Source organism: Mercenaria mercenaria, chromosome 7 (assembly GCF_021730395.1).
Source record: "Mercenaria mercenaria strain notata chromosome 7, MADL_Memer_1, whole genome shotgun sequence".
NCBI classification, from domain to species: Eukaryota; Metazoa; Mollusca; class Bivalvia; order Venerida; family Veneridae; genus Mercenaria; species Mercenaria mercenaria.
This window is the reverse complement of record NC_069367.1, coordinates 12,699,997-12,727,021: the sequence shown is the minus strand read 5'-3', so window position 1 is coordinate 12,727,021 and position 27,025 is coordinate 12,699,997. Positions and strand designations below refer to the sequence as shown.

General features: G+C 34.9%; 1 protein-coding gene and 1 long non-coding RNA gene across 3 annotated transcripts in view; both read right to left on the bottom strand.

Moving 5' to 3' along the window:
* Positions 1–8,290: 8,290 nt before the first annotated feature.
* On the bottom strand, positions 8,291–11,214 carry LOC123554903 (uncharacterized). Its single transcript, XR_006687152.2, has 3 exons — positions 10,826–11,214; positions 9,232–9,429; positions 8,291–8,482 (listed from the first exon to the last, which is right to left on the bottom strand). It is a non-coding gene; the product is annotated as an uncharacterized LOC123554903 (long non-coding RNA).
* A 1,737-nt stretch (positions 11,215–12,951) lies between these two features.
* Positions 12,952–27,025, bottom strand: part of LOC123554904 (uncharacterized) — a 58,466-nt gene continuing 44,392 nt past the window's right edge. For both annotated transcript variants that reach the window (XM_045345324.2, XM_045345325.2), the window contains exons 19-25: positions 26,776–26,878; positions 25,020–25,104; positions 24,127–24,196; positions 22,474–22,556; positions 22,033–22,108; positions 19,097–19,359; positions 12,952–17,623 (exon numbers count right to left, since the gene is read on the bottom strand). In XM_045345324.2, the coding sequence (XP_045201259.2) occupies positions 17,450–17,623; positions 19,097–19,359; positions 22,033–22,108; positions 22,474–22,556; positions 24,127–24,196; positions 25,020–25,104; positions 26,776–26,878 (854 nt within the window). In that variant the 3' untranslated portion in view covers positions 12,952–17,449. The remainder of the gene's footprint in view (positions 17,624–19,096; positions 19,360–22,032; positions 22,109–22,473; positions 22,557–24,126; positions 24,197–25,019; positions 25,105–26,775; positions 26,879–27,025) is intronic.

The window sequence follows — 27,025 nt, the reverse complement described above, 5'->3', positions numbered from 1 at the left end:
CCCCGATTGAAATGTTTTGTATTCAAATTTGATACTTATAAGCTGTATTTACTTTACATAATGTTCTTTTGTCACGTCATTTCTTCACTTTTTACTCATTCAGTATCCTATTCGCATGAGGAGCGACTCCAGCTCTTTATACACATAGCCCACATTAACAATATACATAAACACAGTTGTTAGGTTAAAGGTTTAAAGTTAAGTCATTATATCATAGACAAGGTATTCAAGAATATGGATAATGATAGAATTTAATTCACGCAGCCGCCATATAAATAATGTAACAGGCCCGGATACAATTTGCCGAGGAGTGACCTATACACATCAAAGTTGCACCCAACTATTTTGGCAAAGGAATAATATTTTCTCAAACTTCAGACCCAAAAATGCACCAGAGGCCACCATTTCATACCTATTTTTCGAAACCAAGGGAATACCCCTGATCCCCTAAAATGATGGGAATAGCCTCTCTTGTACTTGAAAATTTAGACAAAAAATGCACCAGAGGCCACCATTTCATACCTTTATTAAAATTTTCAAGGGGAAAATCCCCGGACCCACTAACACTAGCGGGGGGGGGGGCTCCCATCCCTACCCCACTTAGCCACTTAGCACTATGCGCCTCGCCGGTGACGCCTTCGTTCTAAACTGGTGTTCCAGCCCCCTCTCCCTCCCAAATCAAATATTTCTGGATCTAGGCCTGATGTAAGTAAAGTAGGTGACGGCCTATCATTCTGCAAGTTTCTGTTCGAACCAGGCTAGGGTTACAGCCATGCCTCCTTATAGAACACAGTGATAGCTTTCCGACTAATCGTAAAGCTTAGTTTGTTGATATTAATTAAATTATTATAAAATTTAATCCCCACTGTCTTGCTGGCTGTTACTGAAGAAGACTGGGCTTTACATTTTGCTTCTCGCACCTTCACCCCCCCCCCCCCCCCCACACACACACACACACACTTCACTCCCTCTAGCTTTTCCATTATATTACATTTTGTTCTAATATATGGTAAATTTCACAGCAGCCGTCAGTCGAACACACTTTCAATACTAGCTATATACTTATACATGATATTATAAGCGAGAATGTATATAATTATTTTTCTTCCACTTGTAGTATTTAGACACAGTATAGTTTACTCTTTTAATAACAAACATTTAAACATTGCAATAATTCTAACTTATTGGAAATTAGATATGACGGTCTAAATATGATTGACATAGCATATATTTACTGATTTTAATTATGTTGTTGAGAGTTGTAGATCAAATGTCGACTGGTGGGTGGAGGACCCCATATGCTTCTCCGAGTATTATTTCAGGTACGAGCGGGTTCCTTGGTAAAATTATCGTTATTCCGTAAACAAGCTGGAATTTTTTCTCACATGAATAAATTTTTCTACACCCAAGCGAGCTTTCAAACCTATAGCTATGAGGGGCAGGTGATCCGAAGCCAGTGATATCAACCACTCCGTCATGTAGGCCCCTGAACAGAACTTGCAGAACACATATATATACATAAATAATCAGGGGCTTAAATGTGATTCTCAGCAGATTTTACTCCCTTGCAGGACACATGAAAATAAAAATATTGTTAGGAGTGTATGTATGTTTCTCTCCAGTTTTCACCCGTTTGCAGAACACAGAAAAATGAAAATATAATCATGGGCTTAGTAGTTTTCACTCTCTGGCAGGACACAGAAAAATGAAGAAATAATCAGGGGCTACGTTATGTTTCTTTTCAGTTTTCACTCGCTTGCAGGACACAGGAAAATGAAGAGATAATCAGGGGCTAAGTTATGTTTCCTTTCAGTTTTCACTCGCTTGCAGGACACAGGAAAATGAAGAGATAATCAGGGGCTAAGTTATGTTTCTTTTCAGTTTTCACTCGCTTGCAGGACACAGGAAAATGAAGAGATAATCAGGGGCTAAGTTATTTTACTTTTCAGTTTTCACTCGCTTGCAGGACACAGGAAAATGAAGAGATAATCAGGGGCTAAAATATGTTTCTTTTCAGTTTTCACTCGCTTGCAGGACACAGGAAAATGAAGAGATAATCAGGGGCTAAGTTATGTTTCTTTTCTGTTTTACATGAAAATGAAAATATAATCAAGGGTTTTTGTGGTATATAAGTCGCTTACAGATCACCGGAAAATGAAGGATTAGGGACGTTACTCAACAGATCTTACTCGATCGCAGGACACATGAAAATGAATAGATAATCAGGAGCTTAATTATGTTCATCATCAGTTTTTAGCTCGACTATTTGAAGAATAGGTAGAGCTATTGTACTCGCCCGTGCGCCGGCATCCTGATTTGGTTAAGATTTTGTATGTAAGTTAGTATCTAAGTAACCAACCGTCGGAATGTACTGAAACTTAACACACTTATTTACTGTGATAAACTGACTTACACTGCACAGGTTCAATAACGCTATTTTGTTGTTTTACAAAATTATGCCCATTCTTCGACTTAACAATTTTGATTAAGTTTTTGCTTGTTAATTAAGTTGGTATCTCAGTACGCGCTAATGGGAATGGGTTGACTATTCACTCACTTGTCCACTGTGATGAGCCGGCAGCATTGTACAGCTACATTGTTTTGCATTTGTTACAAAATTGTTTGACCCTATTTCGACATTTTATTCATTCAACTGACAAGGATGTTGAATAGTCGAGCGTTGCTCTCTTCCTACAGCTCTTATTTTACTCGCTTGAAGGGCACATGAAAATGAATAGATAACCAGGGGCTTAACTATGTTTTTCATCAGGTGTTATTCGTTTACATGTCACACGAAAATGAATAGATAATCAAGGGCTTCGTAATGTTTCTCATCAGGTGTTATTCGTTTACATGTCACACGAAAATAAATAGATAACCAGGAGCTTAACTATGTTTCTCATCAGGTGTTACTCGTTTACATATCACACGAAAATGAATAGATAACCAGGAGCTTAACTATGTTTCTCATCAGGTGTTACTCGTTTACATATCACACGAAAATGAACAGATAACCGCTTGCCGGACACATAAAAATGAATAGATAACCAGGGCTTCGTTATGTTTCTCATCAGTTTCTACTCGCTTGCCGGACACATAAAAATGAATAGATAACCAGGGGCTTAAAAACGTTTCTTATCAGATTTTGCCCACTTCATTTTTGTGAAGGCATTTGTTTGTAAATCTTTAAGTGAAAATAAAATAAATGACTGGGATGTCTCAAAACCCTCTCTACTGTAGTTGATGTTAGTAAATCTGGATAACAGCTAGAGTATCTTTATCTTTTCATTTTGTACCTGCATGTGGGTTTTTCTCTTAACTGACTAAACGACTGCCTTTCAATATAACATTGCTATTTCTATATCCTCAATTTCCATACCGTCCATCCCTATCGCAATGAACAAAATTTGGCCAATCCTATCCGATTAGTTACAATAATTATAGCTATTATAATGTGTTAGATATGGCTTGATCTGGCATATCAAGCATATTTTTACATAATTCAGTAAAATTCCTAGTTTATAGAGACTCGAAAGCATTACAAATGTAGTTCAGTTTGCAACATTCATTTAATACGTTAACTATAAGACTGTTGAGGTTTGTAGAATTTGGCGTTCAGTATAAATTCAGTACTGAAATTACATCTGATGCTTTTTCACTGAACATGGCCTGTACACTGTGAGAAACTAGAGCTATCACTTCAGGCGATTAATACCCGCAGACACCGTTGTTATATAGGGAAAGGTAAATAGGGTTATCAGACGTGTTGACCTTCGAGTGTGACTTTGCCCTTGAACCTAGTGACCTGAGATGTGCACTATGTAAGTCGTCTTAATAAAAATGTTTCTAGTTGTTAAGAAGATATGGAGACACAAATATGAGTTTGGTGATCTTTGACTCCTATTTGTGACATTGACCGTAAACCTAGTGGCCTTGGTTGTGCACTCTGCATGTCGTTTGAATCGGATTCTTATTTTTATGCTAATTTTATAAAACTAGTCTAGTGGTTTAGAAGATATGAAGTGGACAGAATATTAAGCTATTTGAACATCGGTCTCTAAATGTGACCTTACCTAGGATTTAGTGACTAAGGCCACATGATCTACACGTCATCTGATGTGGTAAATGTATGATTCTAATTTCATGAAAATCTTCAAAGCGGTTAAGGAGATATAGAGCTAATATAAAGTTAACTAATTTGACCTTTCACCTGCAAGTGTGACCTTGGACCTAGTGACTTGGGATGTGTGCTCAGCACGTCATTTTCTTGAGGCTACTTTTATGAAAATCTTCCCTGCGGTTTAGACAGGAATACAAGCTCTTTAACATCTGACCTCAAAGTGTTACTTTCATCTCGAACCTAGTAACCTGGGTTGTGCGCTCTGCATAGCACCATGATGAGGTGATATGCGATGTTAGTTATATGAACATCTTCCGAGCAGTTCAGAAGATATGAACCGGATACTAAGTTAAGCTACTAGTATTTGACCTTTGACCTCCAAGTGTGGCTCTGGCTTTGAACATAGCGGTCTGTGTTGTGCGATCTGCATGTCATCTTGATGAGATGAACATTTGATGGTAATTTTATGAAAATCTTACAAACGTATTAAAAGATATGGACACGATATTAAGCTATTTGACATTTGATCTCCAAGTGTGATCCTGACCTTAGACTTAGCGACCTGGGTTTTGCGCTCTCCACATTGTCTCAGTGAGATAATTATTTGTTGCTAGTTTTATGAAATCTACCAAGTGGTTTAAAGATATGGAGCAGATACAAGCTTAACGTATTTGATCTTTGAACACCAAATGTGAACCTAACCTTAGACCAAGTGATCTGAGGTAAATCACTCATGCAAGTTTAATGAATTCCCCAGTGCATAGTTAAGAAGACATGGAACTGACACGACGCACAGACGGACGGACGGACATACGTGACACCAATATAGCCATCTTGGGTATAGTAAACCGTATGCACTACCACTACTAAGTTTAAAGTCAGGACAAACAGAGCAGAATACTTCCCATTTTTAATGTTTATTTCATTTAAGAACTAAGTGCTATTTTTTCGTCTTTTATTCGGATATAAACCATTTTGAGACTCCTTGCAAATCAACGAATCGCGCTGGCGATTTTTGGATAATTTGCAAGAAATTTCAATGTAGTTTATACCCGTATAAACGCACAAAATTTAGCATTCAACTCTTATATTTACATTTTTACAGTAGCTTGCTACAAAAATATGTGGTTTGCTTTCCACGAGTAGCATAAAAGCAAGATTAACGTAAGAATATCGATCTTTTTAACACCAAATTAGAACAGCCAAAAGGACCCGCCCACGTTATTCGCCTTCCGATAAAAATACAGTTCTTGTTTTTGTTATTTAAAATGTCGTTCAACCCAGTGAAAAAATCATAAAAGTTCTGTCTCAGTTTTTATCTTTATCGTCAGTTAAGTTTAAGCTGCAGTTTAATGTTGTTTTTGAAATTGAGACATCCGATTTTGAACGATTCCCTTTTGTTTATGTTTTTTTTTTTTTGGAATAACGTCAGATTGTGCGTGCAATCTGGCGGAAAAGGACGTCTTTGATATTATTACACCACTGTCGTTTATACGAAAATGAACACTTTTTTTCTTTCCATTTAAAATGAATAGTGAATGAAAATATATTTGTATTCAAAATTAAAAGAGCGATCCACATATTAAATTATTAAATCTTGTAGCATTGCAGGGGCGTACCTGGGCATACGCCGATTCGCCAGTGCGTACATTTAAAATCGTGATGTAAAGCTTAAAGGGAGTTAGGCGGCTATTTCAAGTTCTTCGCTTAACAATATCATCTGCATGAGATTTATCAAATTAGTTTTTGAAATAGATTTATTTGTTCCTGTAATTATCTTGTTAATGGTAAGGGTAGATTTCTTGCAAGCATAAGGCACGGCAAATACAGTCAGAGCCATACATCGCCGAATAGGCCTGCCTTCAATGAAACACAGACGCACACATGCACGCACGCACACAAACAGACTGCGATGACAAAAGGAACACTGTTGACACCGCCCAGGAACGGCCAATAGTAACACCTTTGATATTTTTCTTCATTCGAAATAATATATTGTTTTATAAAGAAACATTTTTATTGATAAAAGCTGGTCCTATTAATATTTCATTTAGTTTTTCCCCCAGGTGCTCCTCTTTGCATTATTTTATCACAGGCGGACACCCGGGTAGAACAAACGACCTTCCGCAAGTCAGCTGGATGGTTTCTTCATATGAAGAAATTCAACGCCCCGATGAGGGTTCGCTCGAACCCACATCGTTGAGGTGCAAGTGATTCAAAGTCAGCGACCTTAACCACTCGGCCATAGAGGCCCCATTGGTATTCAAGCATGAAAGAAAACAAAAATACTCGAGTCATCTGTGGTCTCAAGTAAAAAATACTTGCGCTTAATATAACATTTAACGTCAATATCGATGTGCATATCAACCTACCAATCTACATCCAGATTAGGATACCAAAATACCAAAGCAATTTACGCACTTTGAATTTTAGTTTGCAAAAAAAAAAAACATGATGTTGTTTACGTTTTCTTGAAATTGTTTACTTCCGTGTGAGAAAAATATATAAATGATTATTTGCTAACACCTGACACATTCACAATGTATGGGTAGGCGCATGTATCAAAACCCTGTCAAAATGCAGATGTAGAAGTCGTGCATGAAATATATCATGATGATTTCAAAAACGATAACAACAAAAATAGAATATCCTTACAAAATCCAATCGGGTCTCTCTCTCTTTCACCCACCCCATACTCGCAGCATCGCTGTTTGGCTTATCACTGTGGGGAATCACATGATCAAAAGAATCTCTAAATCAAAATAAATTTATGAATAATATGGCATAAAATTGAAGCAACTTTTGCTGTAAATCTAAAATATAGCCTATCATGTGGCAACATTTCAATCACAATCACTTTCTGTTTGTCTGGAACACTTCAGGAAACTGACACTTCTTATTTTCCTTAGTGTTTGTAACTGCAGGATATTTATCATTATTGTCAACTACATAATAATTTAACAACTTTCATTAGTCATACGTTAGGCTTTGCTTAAATTTTCATATCTTATCCTGGTAGGAAATTTATTCATGTTTTTTCAAAATATAACGTTTGGAGATTATTTTGATCATGTGATTCCCCACCAGAGTATTATAATTATACTGCTCGTCTATCTGGCGTACAGTTCAAAATCATCCAGGTACGCCCCTGCATTGTAGAAGCCAGTTAATGTAATAGTTCCCAGTCAAACGCTTTCTAAAAGCAACTAATTCAAAACATGTATATAGACAAGTTTTCTCTGGTCTGATCTTCTTGTTTTAAATAAAACTGCCATTATAATGAGGAACAATGTAGCAAAGTGGCTAAAAGGCCTCAACACTGTGATTATAATTATATGCAAATAAAATTGCTATGTATGTTCCTTTGAATTATTTATAAATTTTAGTTGTCAAATATACCAAGTCGAGAGTATAAGAATCTTTCACTGGCTGCTGGTAAAGATGGGAATATCCGGCACAAGGGAAACTGTTTAGGCGGTAACGAGGCTCCTGCCGAGTTACCGCCTAAACAGTTATCCGAGTGCCGGATATTCCCATCTTTACCCGCTGCCAGTGATTGATTCTTTTTGTTGCATGCCTTTTTCTCAATTTATAGAAGATATAAAGAAAAACGAAGATTTTTCTTTAAGGCGCTATTTTGTTATAGTAGCGTATGAATTTACGCATTCATTCATAAATTATAGCACGTGAGTCATCTTACACCCCTGGCTGTAAGATGAGTTTTTCTAGCACAGGAAAAGCACGGGAAAATCCTGTCGGGTGTGCAAGAAAATGAGATAAAACACGATCTTTATATAAAAAGTGTGTAAAAACTTTATTGCGATAAATATATCAATGTAAAATATATACATAAAGTGTATAAAGCATGTATCAGGCATGACAATCATTTTCAGTAAAAATAAATATTTTGAACAATATAACTTAAAAACATTATATGTAAAATTGAAAGTGATATGTATATGAACAAATATATAGTTAAAAAACATGTATTCTATGGTGGAAAAGGCCTGCAGAACTAGAACGTAACAAAAAACACAATAAAGTAATAGATTTAGCCATGAAAAATGTGAAAAATATTGTATGTATACATTTATGCTTGAGCAAATCTCAGTCCTCTGTCTGTTGGAATATATAATAGAAATTCATTTATTTACATATTACAATTAAACGTTTAGTTTCATAAATTTATTTTAGCTTTCCTTTCAATGTTTATCTGTAATTTCTTTAACTTGAAAATATTTTGAACTATCCAAATGAGACATTGCTCCTGTAATTTCCATGTAAGCTGCTCTATCAAAGGGCTTAACACGCTACCACTTGACATCCCTCTAAACGGCTGTAGTACCTGCGATGATTGTACTTCTGAAAGACAAAAAAAAAATGAAATGATATTTAAACTCTTGGCAATAGTACCCTACCCCTTTTCCTGCCTCACATGACGGATACTGACTTTTCTGGTTCAATTCTGTAACTAAAATACTCTTTACTATCCCCTAACATTGCATATTGCGGCAGTATCTACAGATCCCCTTATCTCGCTCGATATCTTTACGTTGAAGACATTGACTACTAGAATTCTAGCCCCTATATATTACTTATATGTACACAGTGAGTTTCGTTCTATAGCTAATTGTCCCTCCTTATCATTCCTTTTACGTTGTAGACACTGAACGCTACTATTTGACTTCAGTGTCTCTAAATTAGTAACATTGTGCACTCTATCATTACCAGCATAAGTTTGTGGCTACAGATCCCCTCATCCCGCTATGTACATTGTGAACATTGAATTCTAGTGTTCTAGTCCCGATGTATGACAGTATCCCAATATTCCGCCCTAAAACTGTGCACTCTTCTAGTCCAGTTGCATTTACTCGACCCGTACTGTTACTGACATTGATTTTTTCTAATCCCAATCTTTGGTACCACTATACTTTTCATAAAAGCGTTCGACATTTAATCAGAGTTAAAGTAATTACTTTTATATGCCTGCCTATAGTTTTACAGTCTGCATCAAAGAAGGGTGATATACCACAAGCTATAACAAAATGCAGCGGAAAACCAACAGCTTTTTAAAAGCCTCACCCCTGATAATCTGATTACGAATTTCTCACCTCTACTTCAAAAGATGCTCTACAACAGCATGTTGAGTGTTCCTCTGTTACTGCCTCGTGTTGTAGCACACAGTGATTGTTCTTCACTCTACATAAACACTGACTTTGCGTGTTGTCGGAGAACGGATGGCATAAACACAATCCCAATAAGCAAACACATATGACGGTGACTGTCGATACTGATGACATTGTTTTCATCTGCAAATTTAGAAAAAAAATACGCTGTACAAAACTTAGTATTATGTCTGTGAAGCCATTGTTGTGAGTTGATACTCCGAGGCGTTTTTTTTTTTTTTTTTTTTTTTTTTTTTTTTTTTTTTTTTTTTTTTGAAGAAAATAATAAACCATGTGAATATATCTGATATTTATTTTACCGACCTGTATTTGCAATGCAAACAGTTTGAATAGCATACATTTCCCTTAGTGTTTTGTCATATGTAAACTGAATAAAAAAAAACAAAAACTTCTGCTCATCTTAAAAAATATCAGTACGCATGGGGAAAGAAAAGGTTTTATTGACATTTTGCAAAATGTAGTTTACTTGTGTTTTGTTTCATAAAATGATATTTTTTTGGTTGGGAAATATTCTGAAAGATTTTTTTTTTTTAAATACTCTCTTAAAATGCATTAAATTGTTGTTGGAAATTGGGGTAAATAGCAATTTTGTTCAGAATATGTCCATCATCTATCATTACATATTGATTTATATCTAGAAAAGTATCATTGAATATATTTACTTGGCTAAATATGTAAAACTATGTATGCAGAGCTGTAACCTGAACTAAACTTCGTATAGCCGTTTACAAAAAAAAAAAAGCCATTTCTTTCCAAAATAATACATATTCACATTGTGGTTACCTATATATGTATTAGTGTGCATATTTTAAACCTTACCATTCTTATTCCCTTGTTGTAGATATTATTCATTTTTTTCAAAATGAAATTTGGTCATGATACCAAGTATTTTTTTCTCTTTAATCTTTAATATTCTACACTGTTGAGGCTATTTGTCAATTACACAGATAAAATCGAAAATTCCTTTTTCGACAGTTAATAGATTTCGGATATTTAAACAAAATCAAGTTTCTACAAACCTACAAGTCGGATAAGCATTTGGAATTATGTTTCACATATTATATTAGCAAAATATTCAAATATAATATGCTCTTTAAAATGTAATTTTGGCACGATATGAGAATTTGATTTAATGTGTATATTAAATTTTAAGAAAGATCTTAACCCTCGAATATGCTATTATTGTACTTGGCTACATTCTACGCTTTCAATTTTAATTTATTTTCAACATTATGATTATTCTTTTGCTTGTTATAAAGTGTCATTAAATTTATTAAAATTATATTTTAATATTTCGATAAACAAAGGTTCGTATTTCTCTGTTTTAAACAACACTTATCTAGTTAAGATGGTATGTGTGAAAAATATTTCGCTGACATTTTATAATAAGAAATAATGTAATGACGATGTCTGCGCGCAAAAATATTTTAATGAAATAATTTTTGAAAAATAATGATAAAACTACTGTTATAAAAATAAAGTAATTATGTTCTCGAGGAAGAGATTTCATTTCACTTACCTTGTAATTATCGTCGATGCACTTCTTACTTCAGAAATAAATAGTTGCAGGATAAGTGCATAATTTTAATGACTGCCGTATTTATAGGCACTTTAATTCCGGTTGACACTAAAAATAATGACATAGCGTAATACTGTTGCAAATTCTGTATCCTGTATATTCCATAAACACTTGAACGCCGTGAACCTTTTTACTAATCCTTTTACTAAGCCTTCAGACATGATGACTCGCAGCTACTGTCCAATTAACTGTTGTAGGAGTTGGGGGTATTGCTTTGCAAAGCAAAAACCGCATCTTCGCCAATTTTGAATTCTTCTTTTTTGTTTATTTGCTTCTTTAACGTTTATCGTCGTTTTCAACGCTTTACTCTTGTGGGTGTTACGTGTATTTGACCGCTTTTTAAATGAAACCATGCACATCCGAAGTTTGTAAAATATCTATAATATAAATATTTGCGGTTAAAATATTTGTATTCAAATGACTTATTTATGTACTTACATAACATATTGAATTTTTTCTCAATCAACATTAATGTCTTTACATTACGGTGTCTTTTGTCAAATCGTATTATTCAGACTAAATACCGTGTCGATGTGACTCCTCGTACACTTAGTTTATAAAATTTAAACTCGTGTGTATACTCCGTGATTCATTAAAATTTTGAGCATTTAACAATATGCTTACATGCATATCTGTGAACCATTTGAGCCGCGCCATGAGAATACCAACATAATGGCTTTACGACCAGCATGGATCCAGACCAGCCTGCGCATCCGCGCAGTCTGGTCAGGATCCATACGGTTCGCTAACTGTTTCTCTAATTGCAATAGGCATTTAAAGCGAAAACAGAATGGATCCTGACCAGACTGCGCTTAGATTTTGTAATGAAAAAATTTGATACCTCTAAGATCTAATTTTCAACTGTGTGGCTATTTGGATTGGCTAAAATTAGACTTAATTTGATGTAAAACAGAAATCTGAAGTGGATAAATGAAAGTACAAAAACACAAAGAATCATAATGGCTGCATTGAAAATCGGGTAACATTTTTCAAGCAGACAAGTACTTATTGTTTGCTTAAAATGTGGAACTAGCTCTACTAGATCTAAATGAAAACAAAAAAATACTTTACAGTGATTTAAAGAATATCTAATGAATCTGCTACTGAATTTTACACGAAACAGTAAAGAAACTTTAACTCAGCAAAAGTAAAGACAAAAAGAGAGTTAGAAAATTATTCTACAAAATTTCAAATAATTTAGATCTAAATGATAACTGTGAAGAAGGGACGCTAATATTGAGGGGAAAGCGAGTTGAATTTTACGGCGAATCGACGAAAAGGTTATATATCGCAGATTATAAAGGAAAATTGGTTATTTAAAATTTTGCCTTTTAAAGAGATCATTTTTCTAAGCTGCGATAGCTTGTGTTGAATTATACCAGTTGAGTAATCCTATCGTTACGTTGGGCTAAATTTGCCCGTATGTTAACACAGCTGTCGGTACAGTCGGGAATACAAAGTTCAGCGTATGAGTTCTGGTTTACCCGGCTGTCGGTACCTTAGTCCGCAAAAAGATATGTACATGTTTTATTCCCACCCCCCCCCCCCTCGAGTTAAACCTAACAAAAAACTAGGTGTTTTTGTCACAAAAACACATCTCCCCACCCTCTTATGTATACTTTTAGCTCTCAGCCATTTTGTGCAACGAAGCGGAACATGCCGGAGATATGCACAACAAGGCTTGGTACTGATCACTCCTGTAAATTTTCGTCGAAATCCGGCAAGAAGTTTGACCTGTGAAAGCCGGACAATTTAATGCGAACGGACAAACTGACGGTCAGACCGAAGCCAGTAAGTCTCCCCCACCTATGCGGGGAACGTAAATATTTTTCCTGATATCTAAATTTTACCGATCTTCATATAACATTTTGTCGTAGAGTAAATATACAATTTTAGTTCAAATTTCTACTGCATATCTGACAAATTATTTATCACATACCTGTTATTGGAACCTGCTACTGTGCACGTTTCAAGGTATTAGAATGGTTGACAAGATCCGGTCCTATCCAATGGTGTTACTATTTATTGTAAGGTACTTCGAACGGATTAAAAAACGATAATAGAAATTCAACGAATTATTTTATTGGAGCAAATAAATCTGAGATTTCAGACAAAAATTAGAATATGAACACATACAAGTAAGACAAAAATGTAAACAAAATAAAGAGGAAATAATGTAAGCTAAGTTCTATATTATATATTTGGACAAAAATATCACAGACTGATACAATTAAATCATGACATTAATTAGACTGGGTGAAAACAGACTGACCGTTACAATGACGCAAAAAAACCAAAACTGAAAATGCATTCACACACACACACACGTCTTAAAGCATTGCTGCTTTATACAAATGTATTTCTTGTTTATCTGTACACAGCATTGTAACGTTACGCTCATCTTTCAACTTAGTTTACGGCAAATTTATAGGGCACAGATATAATATGTAATATGAATAAATACAAGCCATATCTGTTTACAAAAGTGATAAGTTGAAATGAGTGTACAGTTAAACCATTTGAAATATGCTAATTATTACGACAACATCTTATCGAGAATTAGTATTCTTATTAATTTGGAATAATCTAAAACAAACTTTTTTTTGTGTAAAATATAATTATGTAACAAATTTTGTAATTTTTTGTACATTTATAGACGGTATCTAATATGCGAGTCCTAGAGAAGACTTTAATCATAGTTCGAGAATGGTACAAGATATACTTAGAGAAACGGATTATAGAACTCTAGAAACCTTTCTTATTTTTTTTTCTTTTGGTAAAAACAAGAACTGTTGTTTAATATATACTTTTTGTGGAGGGAAATACGAAGTAGATTACGTTTAGTTGAGAACATTATCGATAAGAAAACTATCTGGCCATTTCACTGTAAGCTACTTTATTAGAGACAATATTCACAGAATTGACAATACTTTTATTTTTGTATCCTTAAAATAGAATTTATTGTACGATATCTGATTCAAATAAGAAACAGTGGTCACTTTTCTCACGGCGGAAGAGAAACTTAATTAAAAACGGATCGCTCAAAGATACAACAGGATGTGCAAAACGCTCTAGTTATTAGGAGTTTCCAGCGATCCAAACACAGATAATACACGGAAAGCACAGAAAACATATTACATGAAGCGCTGTAGTGAGCGCAATATATTACGGAAACTGCTTGAAAATTAAACTACTTTATTATTAAAGGTATTGTGTCGATTATAACCAGCAGTAAGTCATTCCCGCCTTAGTTTTCCACGTGCACCGAATTTCTATGAGCGTTTTTTTTGTGTCAAGCCCGCTAAAAATGTTTTGGCAAATATACGTCAAATAGTGCAATTAAACCTATATTTCAATGTAACTATTTGTCACACTCATTTTTTATCTTTTGTTAACTTACAAAACAAGAGGACCATGATGGTCCTGAATCGCTCACCTTCTCCACATGACCCAATTTTCATGAAGATCCATTGAAAAATATGGCTTCTAGAGAGGTCACAAGGTTTTTCTATTATTTGACCTAATGACCTAGTTTTTGAAGGCACATGACCCAGTTTTGAACTTGATCTAGATATTATCAAGGTGAACATTCTCACCAATTTTCATGAAGATCTCATGAAGAGTATGGCCTATAGATAGGTCACAAGGTTTTTCTATTTTTATACCTACTGACCTAGTTTTGACCACACGTGACCCAGTTTCAAATTTTATCTAGATATCATCAAGGTGAACATTCAGACAAATTTTCATGAAGATCCATTGAAAAATATGGCCTCTAAAGTTGTCAAAAGGTTTTTCTATTTTTAGACCTACTGACCTAGTTTTTTACCGCAGTTGACACAGTTTCGAACTTGACCTAGATATCATCAAGATGAATATTCAGACCAACTTTCATACAGATCCCATGAAAAATATGGCCTCTAGAGAGGTCATAAGGTTTTTTTTATTATTTGACCTACTGACCTAGTTCTTGATTACACGTGACCCAGTTTCGAACTTGCCCTAGATATCATCAAGGTGAACATTCTGACCAATTTTCATGAAGATCCATTGAAAAGTACGGCCTCTATAGAGGTCACAAGGTTTTTCTATTTTTAGACCTACTGACCTAGTTTTTGATGGCACGTGACCCGGTTTCGAACTTGACATAGATATCATCAAGGTGAACACTCTGACCAGTTTTCATGAAGATCTTGTGAAATATATGGCCTCTAGAAAGGTCACAAGGTTTTTCTATTTTTAGACCTACTGACCTAGTTTTTGACGGCACGTGACCCAGTTTCGAACTTGATCTAGATATCATCAAGATGAACATTCTGACCAACTTTCATAAAGATCCCATGAAAAATGTGACCTCTAGAGTGGTCACAAGCAAAAGTTTACGGACGCACGCACGGACGCACGGACGGACGACGGACGCTGCGCGATCACAAAAGCTCACCTTGTCACTTTGTGACAGGTAAGCTAAAAACTCAATCACTTCTGCAATTATCAAAACTACAGACAATATGTTTTGTATGCGAAGTGGGCCAAAAAATTCTTCAGAAATAACTGAGGTCTCAATCCGCCTTTGGTATCTAACCTCAACTGCATTTATGGAATTCCATAACATGGAATTCAAGATGATCAACCTAGTCATTTCCCTTTGCAAACGGGCGACTGTAGCACTAGCGGTGATAAGGACCGTGATAAACTGATATCTGAATACTCCATAAACAATGATTCATAATATTTTTTGTTTAAACATAACGACGTTCAAGGTGACTTTGCTCTTTCTGTGTAAAACTGTTCGCATTAGTCTACAACTCTGCATTATTGTATTTTTAGAAGTAAAACCCTCGACTATGTCCTTCAAATTAACACTCCAAACATATTTTCTTTCGTTTCATGAAGTTGCGGTTATATTTAAAAAAATAAAACATAGATTTACATTTAATTAACATTTTCAAGTTCTTTTCTATAAAGATGTAATACGATACAGACTACTCAGACTACAATAAATATTTGAATGAGTTCCTACAATGAAATATGAAACATCGTATGATTTACTTCTAGGAAATACGGGCGAACAGATCTCCTCCCTATTTCATGATACTATTTCTGAACGTCTGGCACATCAATGGCAAGTTTTAAACAAAACGATTTCCACATTTTTTCAGTCTCACTAGAAATTCAAGGGCAGCGTGCTCGGCTATTGCGATGCCGGACAGTGTAAAGGGGTCTTGTAATGTATAATATTGCTAATGTTGTGCAACATGTGTTTTCAGTTTGAATCAAATCTGTTTAGCAATAACAGAGAACGAAATCGCATGAATTCTTTAACCTGAAATTCAAAATAAAAAGATGATTCATGAAATACCAAGCCAGGGTTAAGGCCTGTGTCTCATGATGCGGAATAACTATTTAAGTTTCAATATTTAATTAAATCCGTTTTAGTATAACTGCGTAATATATATATAGATTTCCTTAAAACATCTTTCCCACGGAAAAAAATGCATACCGTCGTAGGTTTCCCATTGGAAAACAAATTTCCCATGAGGAAGATGTTCTCCAAACGGGAAATGTTCGCATTCCCATGGGGAAAATGACACTTTTTGGTCTGGCAAAAATAAACTGGCTGCTATTTATTTAACAGAGATAGACTGGAATTATTAGCACAAAGGGATATTGGTGCGAGATATATCGCCTTTGTGTCATATGCAGTGGGTGATGATGCAGGACAATTATTTAAAGTTAGAAGCAAATTCTTAAAGTAATTACAGATATAAAGTGAAAATGCATCAAATCATATAAACAAATCAGGTCGTGGATGCTGCCACAAGGGTAAGTAAGACAGCTCTCCATATACTTCTTACAATCGACCTAAAATAAAATTCAACAAAATCCGGACTGTGATTACATTTTCTCAACATTTTCTAGCACACTTAAAGAAATATACCCTGGAGTATATACAGTAATACTAAATAGTATTGCAACAGTCAAAGCTGACCTTCACATTGTCACATAAATGAACTGCCAACAATGACTGCACAAACTGATGGTTCTGTCAACTTTATGAATCATTTATGAATCCTTACACATCTTTAAAATTACCTCTTTTTGTAAACAAAATTCTATGGTGAATTTAAAAGTAATGAATTATTATGATTGGTTTAAACAAGTGCTAAACACAGCTGAAGTTTAATGCATTACAAAAATGGCCTCAAATTTACATATCAATATTTAGTTCTTTTAAATGCACAAGTTCTATCTCAATGTTCCACAAAATGTTAACCACTAAAGTTGTTAAAAATTACTAATCTGCCAGTCACACAGACTCCTACAGCAACCGTGACTAACAAGCTAAAGTAGTACAGTAGACCAAATTGCCTATCATGGCATAGGGTCAGGTATAGACACCTGGGTGGAACTGACACTTGACACCTTTGGCAACACACGTGGATGGCTTCCTCATTATCACCAGGAGCTAAGTGTTGAGGAATAAATGTCTTTCACAATACTGAATAAACTGCACTCCTTTGAGAAGGTAATATATCGTGCACACAGATCTGTTGCAAAAACGTATCACTTCCATGCTGCAGGTTTTGAACCTTTTTCACCCTTTGTAGCTGAGCCAGCAACTTTTCTATCGGTAACTGCTGTGTTAGCAACTTTTCTCTCAACTTTCTTCTGTTGGTTAGATCTTAAACCTTGTTGTGATCGGCTGCCATCTTGGTGAGTTTTAGAACTATCTACACCCTGAAAATGCAAAAGTTGCATCTAAATTAGAAATACTTTTCAACATTGCTACAATCACAATAATTTCTAGTCACTATAAGAGATACAAACGTCAAGCTCCTAAATTCAAATTAGATTGACCTATAGTAATATCAATTTGTCTTATATACAATTTTTCAAAAATACGGCGGTTTCATAGTCTTCTAGCTTACAGTTTTAGTAAAACAAGAGCTGTCGGAGGACAGCAACGCTCGACTATTCAACAGCCTTGTCAATTGAATGAATACAAAAGTCGAAAAAGGGGCATAATTTTGTAAAAATGGGAAAAAGGGTTATGGAACCTTCAAAGTGCTTATCAGCTCATAAAGTGAACAAGTGCGTGAAGTTTCAATCCTTTCCCATAAGTGGATAATGAAATACCAGCTTACATACAAAAACTTAACCAGAAACTTCTAAGTCGAAAGAGGGGCATAATTTTGAAAAATTGCAAAGTAGAGTTATGGGACCTATACAGTGCATGTCAGATCATGACAGTGAACAAGTGTGTGAAGTTTCAATCCATTCCCATTAGTGTGTACTGAGATAACAGCTTACATACAAAACCTTAACCAAGAATTTCTAAGTCGAAAAGGGGGCATAATTTCATAAAAAAGCAAAACAGAGTTAAGGAACCTGTGCAATGTAGGTCAGTTTATCACAGTGAGTAAGTGTGTGAAGTTTCAATCCATTCCCACAAGTCGTTACTGAGATACCAGCTTACATACAAAACCTAAACCAAGAATTTCTAAGTCGAAAAAGGGACATAATTTTGTAAAAAAGCAAAATAGAGTTATGGAACCTGTGCAATGTAGGTCAGTTTATCACAGTGAATAAGTGTGTGAAGTTTCAATCCGTTCCTGCTAGTGGTTACTGAGATACCAGCTTACATACAAAACCTTAACCAAGAATTTCTAAGTCGAAAAAGGGGCATAATTTTGTAAAAAAACAAAACAGAGTTATGGAACCTGTGCAGTGTAGGTCAGTTTATCACAGTGAATAAGTGTGTGAAGTTTCAATCCATTCCCACAAGTGGTTACTGAGATACCAGCTTACATACAAAACCTTAACCAAATCGGGACGCGGACGCCGACGCATGGGTGAGTCCAATAGCTCTACTATTCTATGAATAGTCGAGCTAAAAAGGGACATAGAAATATTATGCATTAAATGTAATGACTATGAAATATGTGGATTTGGATAGAAACAACTTATTAAGAGTAAGACTATGATTACAATGACTTTGAAAAAATTATGTCGATCTGTATACATCCAATTGCAACTGAACTGAGCTATGATTTCAATGACTATTGAATAATTACGTGGATCTCAAATAAACTAAACTTTAATAACAATGTATATAACTGAATGCTTATGCTCAAGTTTAAGACTTCTACAACTGCACCTCGTGAAATATCTTTTTGCCTAATTAACTCTTGTAAATAAATTATTCTATACCTTTACAGGATTAAACTGAACATTTCTTCTTATTCCAATAGAGGTTGCTTTGTGTCTGTCACAATGATTACCGGCAGGAGCCCTGGCTCCCTTCTTCTGTTCCGGATGGTTCCCCTTGTTAAGTTGTGCATGTTTCAATAGCTCCAAAAGTTCCGTAACTTGTGGGTTGTTAGACTGTGTCTGACCTTGACCTTTGACATGATTGAGTAACTTAGTAACCTCAGCTAATTGTTCTGGACTCAAAATCCTGTTTTGTCCTTGGTCTGAAAAGTGTACAAATACATTTACATACACTGACACCAAATCTATATATGAAGCACACACAACATTCTTATTCCTTTACTAAATCATGAAGCATGTATGATACTATTTTATAACTTGATCAGAAAGAAATTTTCTAATATAATATACCGGTATATAGAAAAGTGGAAACTTCACTGGTTGCTCAACACGACAAAAACGAAAATGTTGCAGGCTCGGTTTGATTGAGCCTGTTCATGGACGGTAGTGGAAATGCATGCTACCGTCCACGCCCTCTAGCCCCGGGTTGAGCAGAACTCAACATTTACACATGCTAAAAGTATGAAAAGCAATTTTAGATGTACTCAAACGGCGAACTCGAAAGTAAATATAAATCATCGATCATAGTCATGTAGCTTAAATCATTTTTTTTAATTTTGGGGCATAAGAAGAAAGTAATTTTAAAATGGAAAGGAACTTGAAACCTAAAACAACCTTGTAATAATAAACAATTACAAGGAAACCCTACTTTTTTGGTATTCATATTCACGGGAAACAACTATGATAGTTTATTAACATATACTGTCAGCAATTACGTTTCTTGTATGGATTTTAGCTTATAAGGGAAACAATTCATACAGGCTTCTTACCACCTGAAATTACGTTTCCTGTGCTTTCACTTCGTGGGGAAAAAAACTAAAAAAAGCAAAAAAAAAAAAAAAAAAAAAAAAAAAAGGAGAGGGAAAAAGGCCCGTGTAAGGTGCATTCATACCAACAGGAAAACAGGGGGAAAAAGAAAAATAAAGAAGAAAGGAAAAGCAGAGAAGAATCTGTTAAACTCCTACATGGTGGAAATAGTTTTTAAACAAATGCTGAGGAAATGGGGCTTGGAGACACACCTTAAGATTGATCATTACACACCCAAGATTGATCATTACTAACTACTGGCATTAATTCAACCCATTCAGATTCAAACTAAAAATCTGGAAAGTAGATCCCTCGGAAGCACCGAGAACAAGGCAAACAGTGAAAATTGCAGACTCGGTTTGATTGAGTCTATACATGAGCAGTAAGTCATGTTTTGTTCTACTTTGGCAATATATATCTCTGTCCTTAACAGAAGCTTAAATCTATTTCTAGTTTGTTTCTTCATTTCCTGCTGGAGATAGGCATATTTCTTGCTTTTAACATAAAGTCATATATAAACCTACAACCTTTTTTCCTAGTATTAATGACCTTCATTATGAACGGTTGAAGTGGGGTTTCTTTCTTTATTGCATAGTGTGGAAATCCTAAAATATCTAAGGCCCCTCAAATGTACTCAATAATGCTTTAATACTGCAGGATATTAGCTTGTATATTATATTTCTCCTTGAAATTATCAAAAGACAGTAAGTTACCATTCCTATCTAAAAAGTCATTAACCAAGATCACTCCATTTCTTTTTTAAATCTGGGGAGTAAAAACTTGTTCCACCAATTTTAAAAAAATTATTAAGCCACACTGGTGACACACAAAAATCACGCCATGGCTTTGGTCGCTGGGAGCTAAACTGTATGTTACAATGTAAAACATTTTTAAAGAAACTGTAACTGACCCTATTCAGTTTACTTTCAATGTAATCACCTCGTATTTTGTAAAGATTGTTAAGAATGGATATTCTGCTATGTTGTATTATTGTTCATAATTCTTCTAAACCACCTTTAACTGACCTAGTTCTTGACCTCAGAAAAAGTGAAGGCCTAGTTTTTTTTTTACCTCATGTGACCAGTTTTTAACCTGACCCAGATTTCATTTAAACAGTATGTTGATCTTGTTTCATACATATCATAGAAAATATACCCTTTAGAGTGTTAACAAGGCTTTTCTATGATTTGATCTAGTTTTTTTAACCTTGACAGCTTGTTTCAATCTCATCCAAGATTTTGTTAAGGCAAACATTCTGATCAAGTTTCATGAAAAATGGTCTGAAGAGAGTTAACAGTCAAATTGTTGACCATGCATAACATATGATGGCTGACACATGATGACTGACATGGGGGTATCACAATCGATCACCATGACCACAGGTGAAGTTAAAATAAGTAGAAACTGATGCAATAAATCTTTAGTGTATGTAACCTACAGATTGGAACACAATTATTCCTTTGTGTTTCATATGCCACTGCATATTTCGTTGGAAGATTCATATGCCATTGCATAACTTGTTGACAGATCACAAATTATCACTAAAATCCTGTATAGATATTTTGACATAAATGTAGGTCCTCATTGCAGACCAAAACCAAAGTTATACTCCATAGTCCTGTCCCACTTATTCCTGGACACTGAGATCAACACTTCAACTCGGGGGATTTTCACAATTTTCTTAATATGGCACTTAGAAAACACTCAGCAAATTACAATAATATATTTTCTGGAACTACAATTCTACATTTCTACATAAAGTAGCGGATATAGTACAAGCCATAATGCCATTACCATCAACCACATGCTGTATAAATTCATCCTTTCCTAAAGTAAATGACACATGGATTTATATTAGCAATCTACTAAATTTAGATTAAAATTAATCACTTGCCTCAACCAGCTCATGGCGAATACTCTGATATTTCTTCTTAAAATTATTAAGCACCGAAGTCAGTGATTAAATATATATTTTATTTCAAAACAAATATCAAGTGGGAATGAATTACCATTTGTTGTATCAGATGAAACTTTCTTTAATTCAGTATCAGCTTCCATCGGGCTTCTCTGTTTATTTGAAGTCCCCTGTAAGTAAATGTAGTAATAGTAAATAGTATTAAACATCAAACTATCTATAGTGAGTGAGTTGGGTTTTACGGCGAATCGACACAAAATGGTCATATATCGCCGATCAAACTATCTATATGTTACAAGGAAAGTTTCTGAAGAAAAACTCCATTCACAAAGTCTTTTCTCCAATACTGTCCTGTGCTAACCAGTCATACAGTTCTCTTTAACTATAAACTATAAAATTATATAAATTATGAACAATTTCTCTACTTAGAAAGATATAATTTTAGCAAGTCATGTCAAAATCATGCACTATTTGATTCCTGATTTATAAAGCTTGCTCAAAGAAAGAACCAAACAAAGTAAACTAACAAACTGACCTGTTTCTGTCTCAGTTCCTGTATCCTATCTAACTCCCTCTGTAACTGAGCTGCCTGGGCAGTATCATTCAGATCCAATTCTTCTGTGGATAGAAAACAACATTCTAATATGATTATTTCTGTTAAAACGCACTTACGTTAAAATGACATCACATTAACGTGCCATGACGCCATGTTTTTGCTGCGACCAATAAAGAGCGCTACTATATTTTATTTGCTGTTTTAGATTAAGGGCATATAAGAATCGAAATAATGTATGGCAAAATCATGTTTTACCTAAACAAATATATTCAAAATTGATTATACATCACCAGAAAAATTATTCTGCAGACGTATAACCTTTCTGTGTATCAATAACGTTAAAACACATTTTTTCTATACATTATTTCTTAAACAGCACTTACTTTTAACACTCTTTGCATTGTCCCTCATATTCTCCAAAAATACTGTGTTTTATTTGTTAGGTTTAAGGTAGTGGACCTGTAACAACACTCTGCAATTTTCATAATTATGATTACATACTCTCCTCAGGCAATTCAGCATTCTTTAGATGTAAATATAGCTCAATGTGCACATGCTTTTTCATAAAAAATCTGAAATCACATGAGACGTGCCATGAGAAAACCAAATTAGTGCATTTGCGACCAGCATGGATCCAGACCAGCCTGCACATCCGCACAGTCTGGTCAGGATCCATACTGTTTGCTTTCAAACCCTACTGCAATTAGAGAAACCATTAGCGAACAGTTTGGATCCTGACCAGACTGCACGGACTGGTCTGTATCCATGCTGGTCGCAAATGCACTATGTTGGTTTTTCTCATGGTGCAGCTCAATTTTATGGAGAATGTGTAATTTGCTGATAATCATTACAGGTCCACTATCTTAAGTTACATCAGCAGATTACAGTGCAACCTCTGTAGAGCAACACCCATAGGGAGATACAAATATTGACTGTTGTGTAGAGGTTGTTGTTCTGGAGAGGTCAATCTGTCTCAATATGTGGTGACTTTCAAGCTTTTGATGATGTAAGAAGACTCCAAGACCCCAGATATCTGTCCAGGCACTATTTCAGTTAAAGCCCCAACCTTCTGAAAGCCAGCTTATTGCATTTCTCATGTCATCATAAACAGAGTACGACTCTACAGAGGTGAGGAGCAAGTGATTTTAAATCCGCAACTCTAACCACAGGGGCACAGAGGTACTCGCAAACATTAAACTAACCACAGGGGCACAGAGGTACTTGCAAACATTAAACTAATGTACTGATTTAAGGTGATCTATAATGTCATAAAATAATTACACATGACCATCTCATGTGCATTGCACATTTAAATCGACCTAATATCTGTTAAGAAAAGGCTGTTTTCAGCTTTAGTCAGCATGAAAAAAGTTTCAAAAATTTGATACAAAAAATGTGTTGACTATTTTCTGAAAGTTTGTTAGAGTTACTGTAATTTACCAGTAACGTTAAAAGGTTGCTGTAAAAGAATGGTCAATTAAATTCATTCAAGCTCAGATGGCAGAGAGAGAGGTCCTAAAGGGCTAATGCTCTTAGGCATGAGCTGGCAACTGAGCGCAGCCACAAATGGATGATTAATCCACAATAAGCAGAAATTCAACACTAAATATTGTGTGAGAATGGGCTACCTACCATTATCCTGGGAGAACATGGAGTCATTTTGCTCCCTGTTTGTCACTTCTCCTGGTGATCTATGTAACAACTGTAACAAAGAAAAAAGCTTAAAACTTAGTTTTAATCATTATACCCCCGAAACATATAATATCTCAATCATATAGTTATACAGGTAAATTATACTATTTTAGAAAATGTTAAAGGATAAAGTGAACAGGTTTTAGAGAATTTCCTGTTTATCTTTTTAATACGATGTTGTAATTCTTCAAAAGCAACTGATAACAAACTTTTGCTATTAAAAATCATTTAAATATAAGGTTAAAATTCTTTCTATTAACTTCATTACAATGAAATTCCTGCTAACCATTTGAATACAGTGGTGTAATTTTTGTTTACCATTTAAAAATATATTATTATTATTCTTGGCTAACAGCTTAACTACAGTGAATTTCTTGCTAACCATGCAAATTTTGTGTTGCTTTCAATGTTCTCTTTTACAAATATCAGTAAAATTCCTTCTGTGTTGCAATTCCCATTTACAACTTAGTAACAGTGAGTGATATTCTTTGTCACCAAATAAAGTGTTGTAATTTCATTGACAACTTTATTCAAGTGATATTCTTGCTTACCATCTGTTGACAACTTAATTACAGTGAAATTCTTGCATACCATTTGAAAGCAGTGTTGCGATTCTCATAGACAACTTTATTACTGTTAAAATATTACTTATCAAACAAATTCAGTGCTGCAATTTTTGTTTACAACTTATAGTGAATACATTTGCTTTAAATTTGAATACAGAGTTGCAATTCTGGACTAATATTTGATTACTGAGAAATTCTTGCTTACCATTTAAATATAGTGTTGCAATTCTTGTTAACTATATAAATTACAGTGATATTCTTACTTACCATTTGAATATAGTGTTGCAACTCTTCCTGATGTGACCCATGTTGTTCCAGCCTTTCTGACAACTGACTATAATCTTCATTTAACCTAAACATTTCAAATATATTATTTTAGCTGTCACATTAAATCTTAAGCCATTTTTCATTGTTTGAGTGTGTGTGTGTGTTCGGGTTTAACGTCTTTTTCAACAATTTTTCAGTCATATAAACGATGGTGTCTACTTGTAGCAGTGAGCACAATGCCCAACTTTATAGTGCTGCCTCACTGGAATATCATGCCGTAGACACGTGGCATGATACCCCACCTAGTCACATTATACTGACACCAGGCTGACCAGTCCTAGCACTATCCTCTTAATGCTAAGCGCCAAGCGAGGAAGCTACTAGTACCATTTTTACGTCTTTGGTATGACGCGGCTGGGGATCGAACCCACGACCTCCCGCACTCGAAGCGGACATTCTACCACTAGGCTACCGAGGCGGTCATTGTTTGAAGCACAAGTTCCATCAATGAGACAATAAGGGCTATTTGGGGGTAAAACTGGACATGTAAAAAGTGTATTAAGTTCAAATTATTTAAATCCTGGAACCATAGAATTGCTAAAACCTGATATACCATCTAAGCAAATGAAATAATTGACCACAAGCATGGCTAAAATCATCAAAAGACTTGATATAACAAGAGCTGTCCGGAACACAGCGCGCTCCACTATTCGGGGAATTGACAATAAAATGAGTTTTCGAAAAAATTTAACATGAAAATAATTCCAAGTATAACAACTTTGTGACCTTGACCTTGGGTATAATGGGCAAAGCCCCTGCACATTCTTTGTTTGTATGCTGGACAATGTTTATGTGAACATACAGGAAGATATAAGCAAGAGTAACAAAAATATGACAGAAAAACAAAGGTTGCCAAAAAACTTTAACCTTAAAAATAACCTAAGTATAACACCTTGTTGACCTTGACCTTGGGTACTATGAGCTCAGCCCCCACACATAATTTGTTTGTATACTGGACAATGTTTATGTGAAGTTACAGTAAGATATAAGCAATAGTAACAAAGATATGACAGAAAAACAAAGGTTGCCAAAAAACTTTAACCAAGAAAGGTCACGCTGACGCCGACGCTGGGGCGAGTAGAATAGCCCCCCTATTCTCCAAATAGTGGAGCTAAAAAGCAACCAAATTTAAAGGCACAGACCTCCAGATTTTCGCTAAAAAATCATCTTTCTTTCAAATTGATGTTTTGTCATATTATGAACTTATGAACTTTAGAATACAAGTTTTTGTTTCTATTTTTAAAAATGCCAAATCAAGAAATCGAACCTGGATCGCAGCTGCAATAAAAATAAAAAAGTTTTCCACTGTCGTAACCAAAAGCGCTATGAAGGATTAAGTGTTCAATGAGCATCAAATATAGATATTTATAACTGAGGCAATTTACCTTGAGTAAAGCATTACAAACCCTTTTCGATTTTCCTTGTAAAAAGTAGTAAAAACAACTAATTCTCACGTGTTTCCGTAAAATTTAGTCTGCCAGTAATTAAGTTTCAAAGCATCCATAAGAAATATAGCATTTGTTTCCAGATATCTAAAAAAAATTTTTTTTTGTTGTTAAACAATCTGGAGGCCAGTGCCTTTAATGTTAATCTTGACAAAACTATTTTCCTTTATGACTTACAACAAAAACATCAATTGCAACAAAAGCAAATATATAAAAAAAATCAGTCTGCACCAGCACAGAAAAATTCCTACCTGTCTGACTGGTTTGTAAGATCTTCTAATGAATCACTGTCTTTGTTCTGTTTCGTGGGTGGGGAAAAGCTTTGCCCTCCCTGGAAATATCCCCTCATGTGTCCTGAAAATAAACCAGCAAATTATAACTAAATTGTATTCATTAGGGTCAAGTAAAATCAACAAATTTAAAAATAACATACTGTTCAACTGTTTCACGTGCTTCAACTTTGAGATAGGGAGAACAATTTAATTTTCTATTTCAAATTTA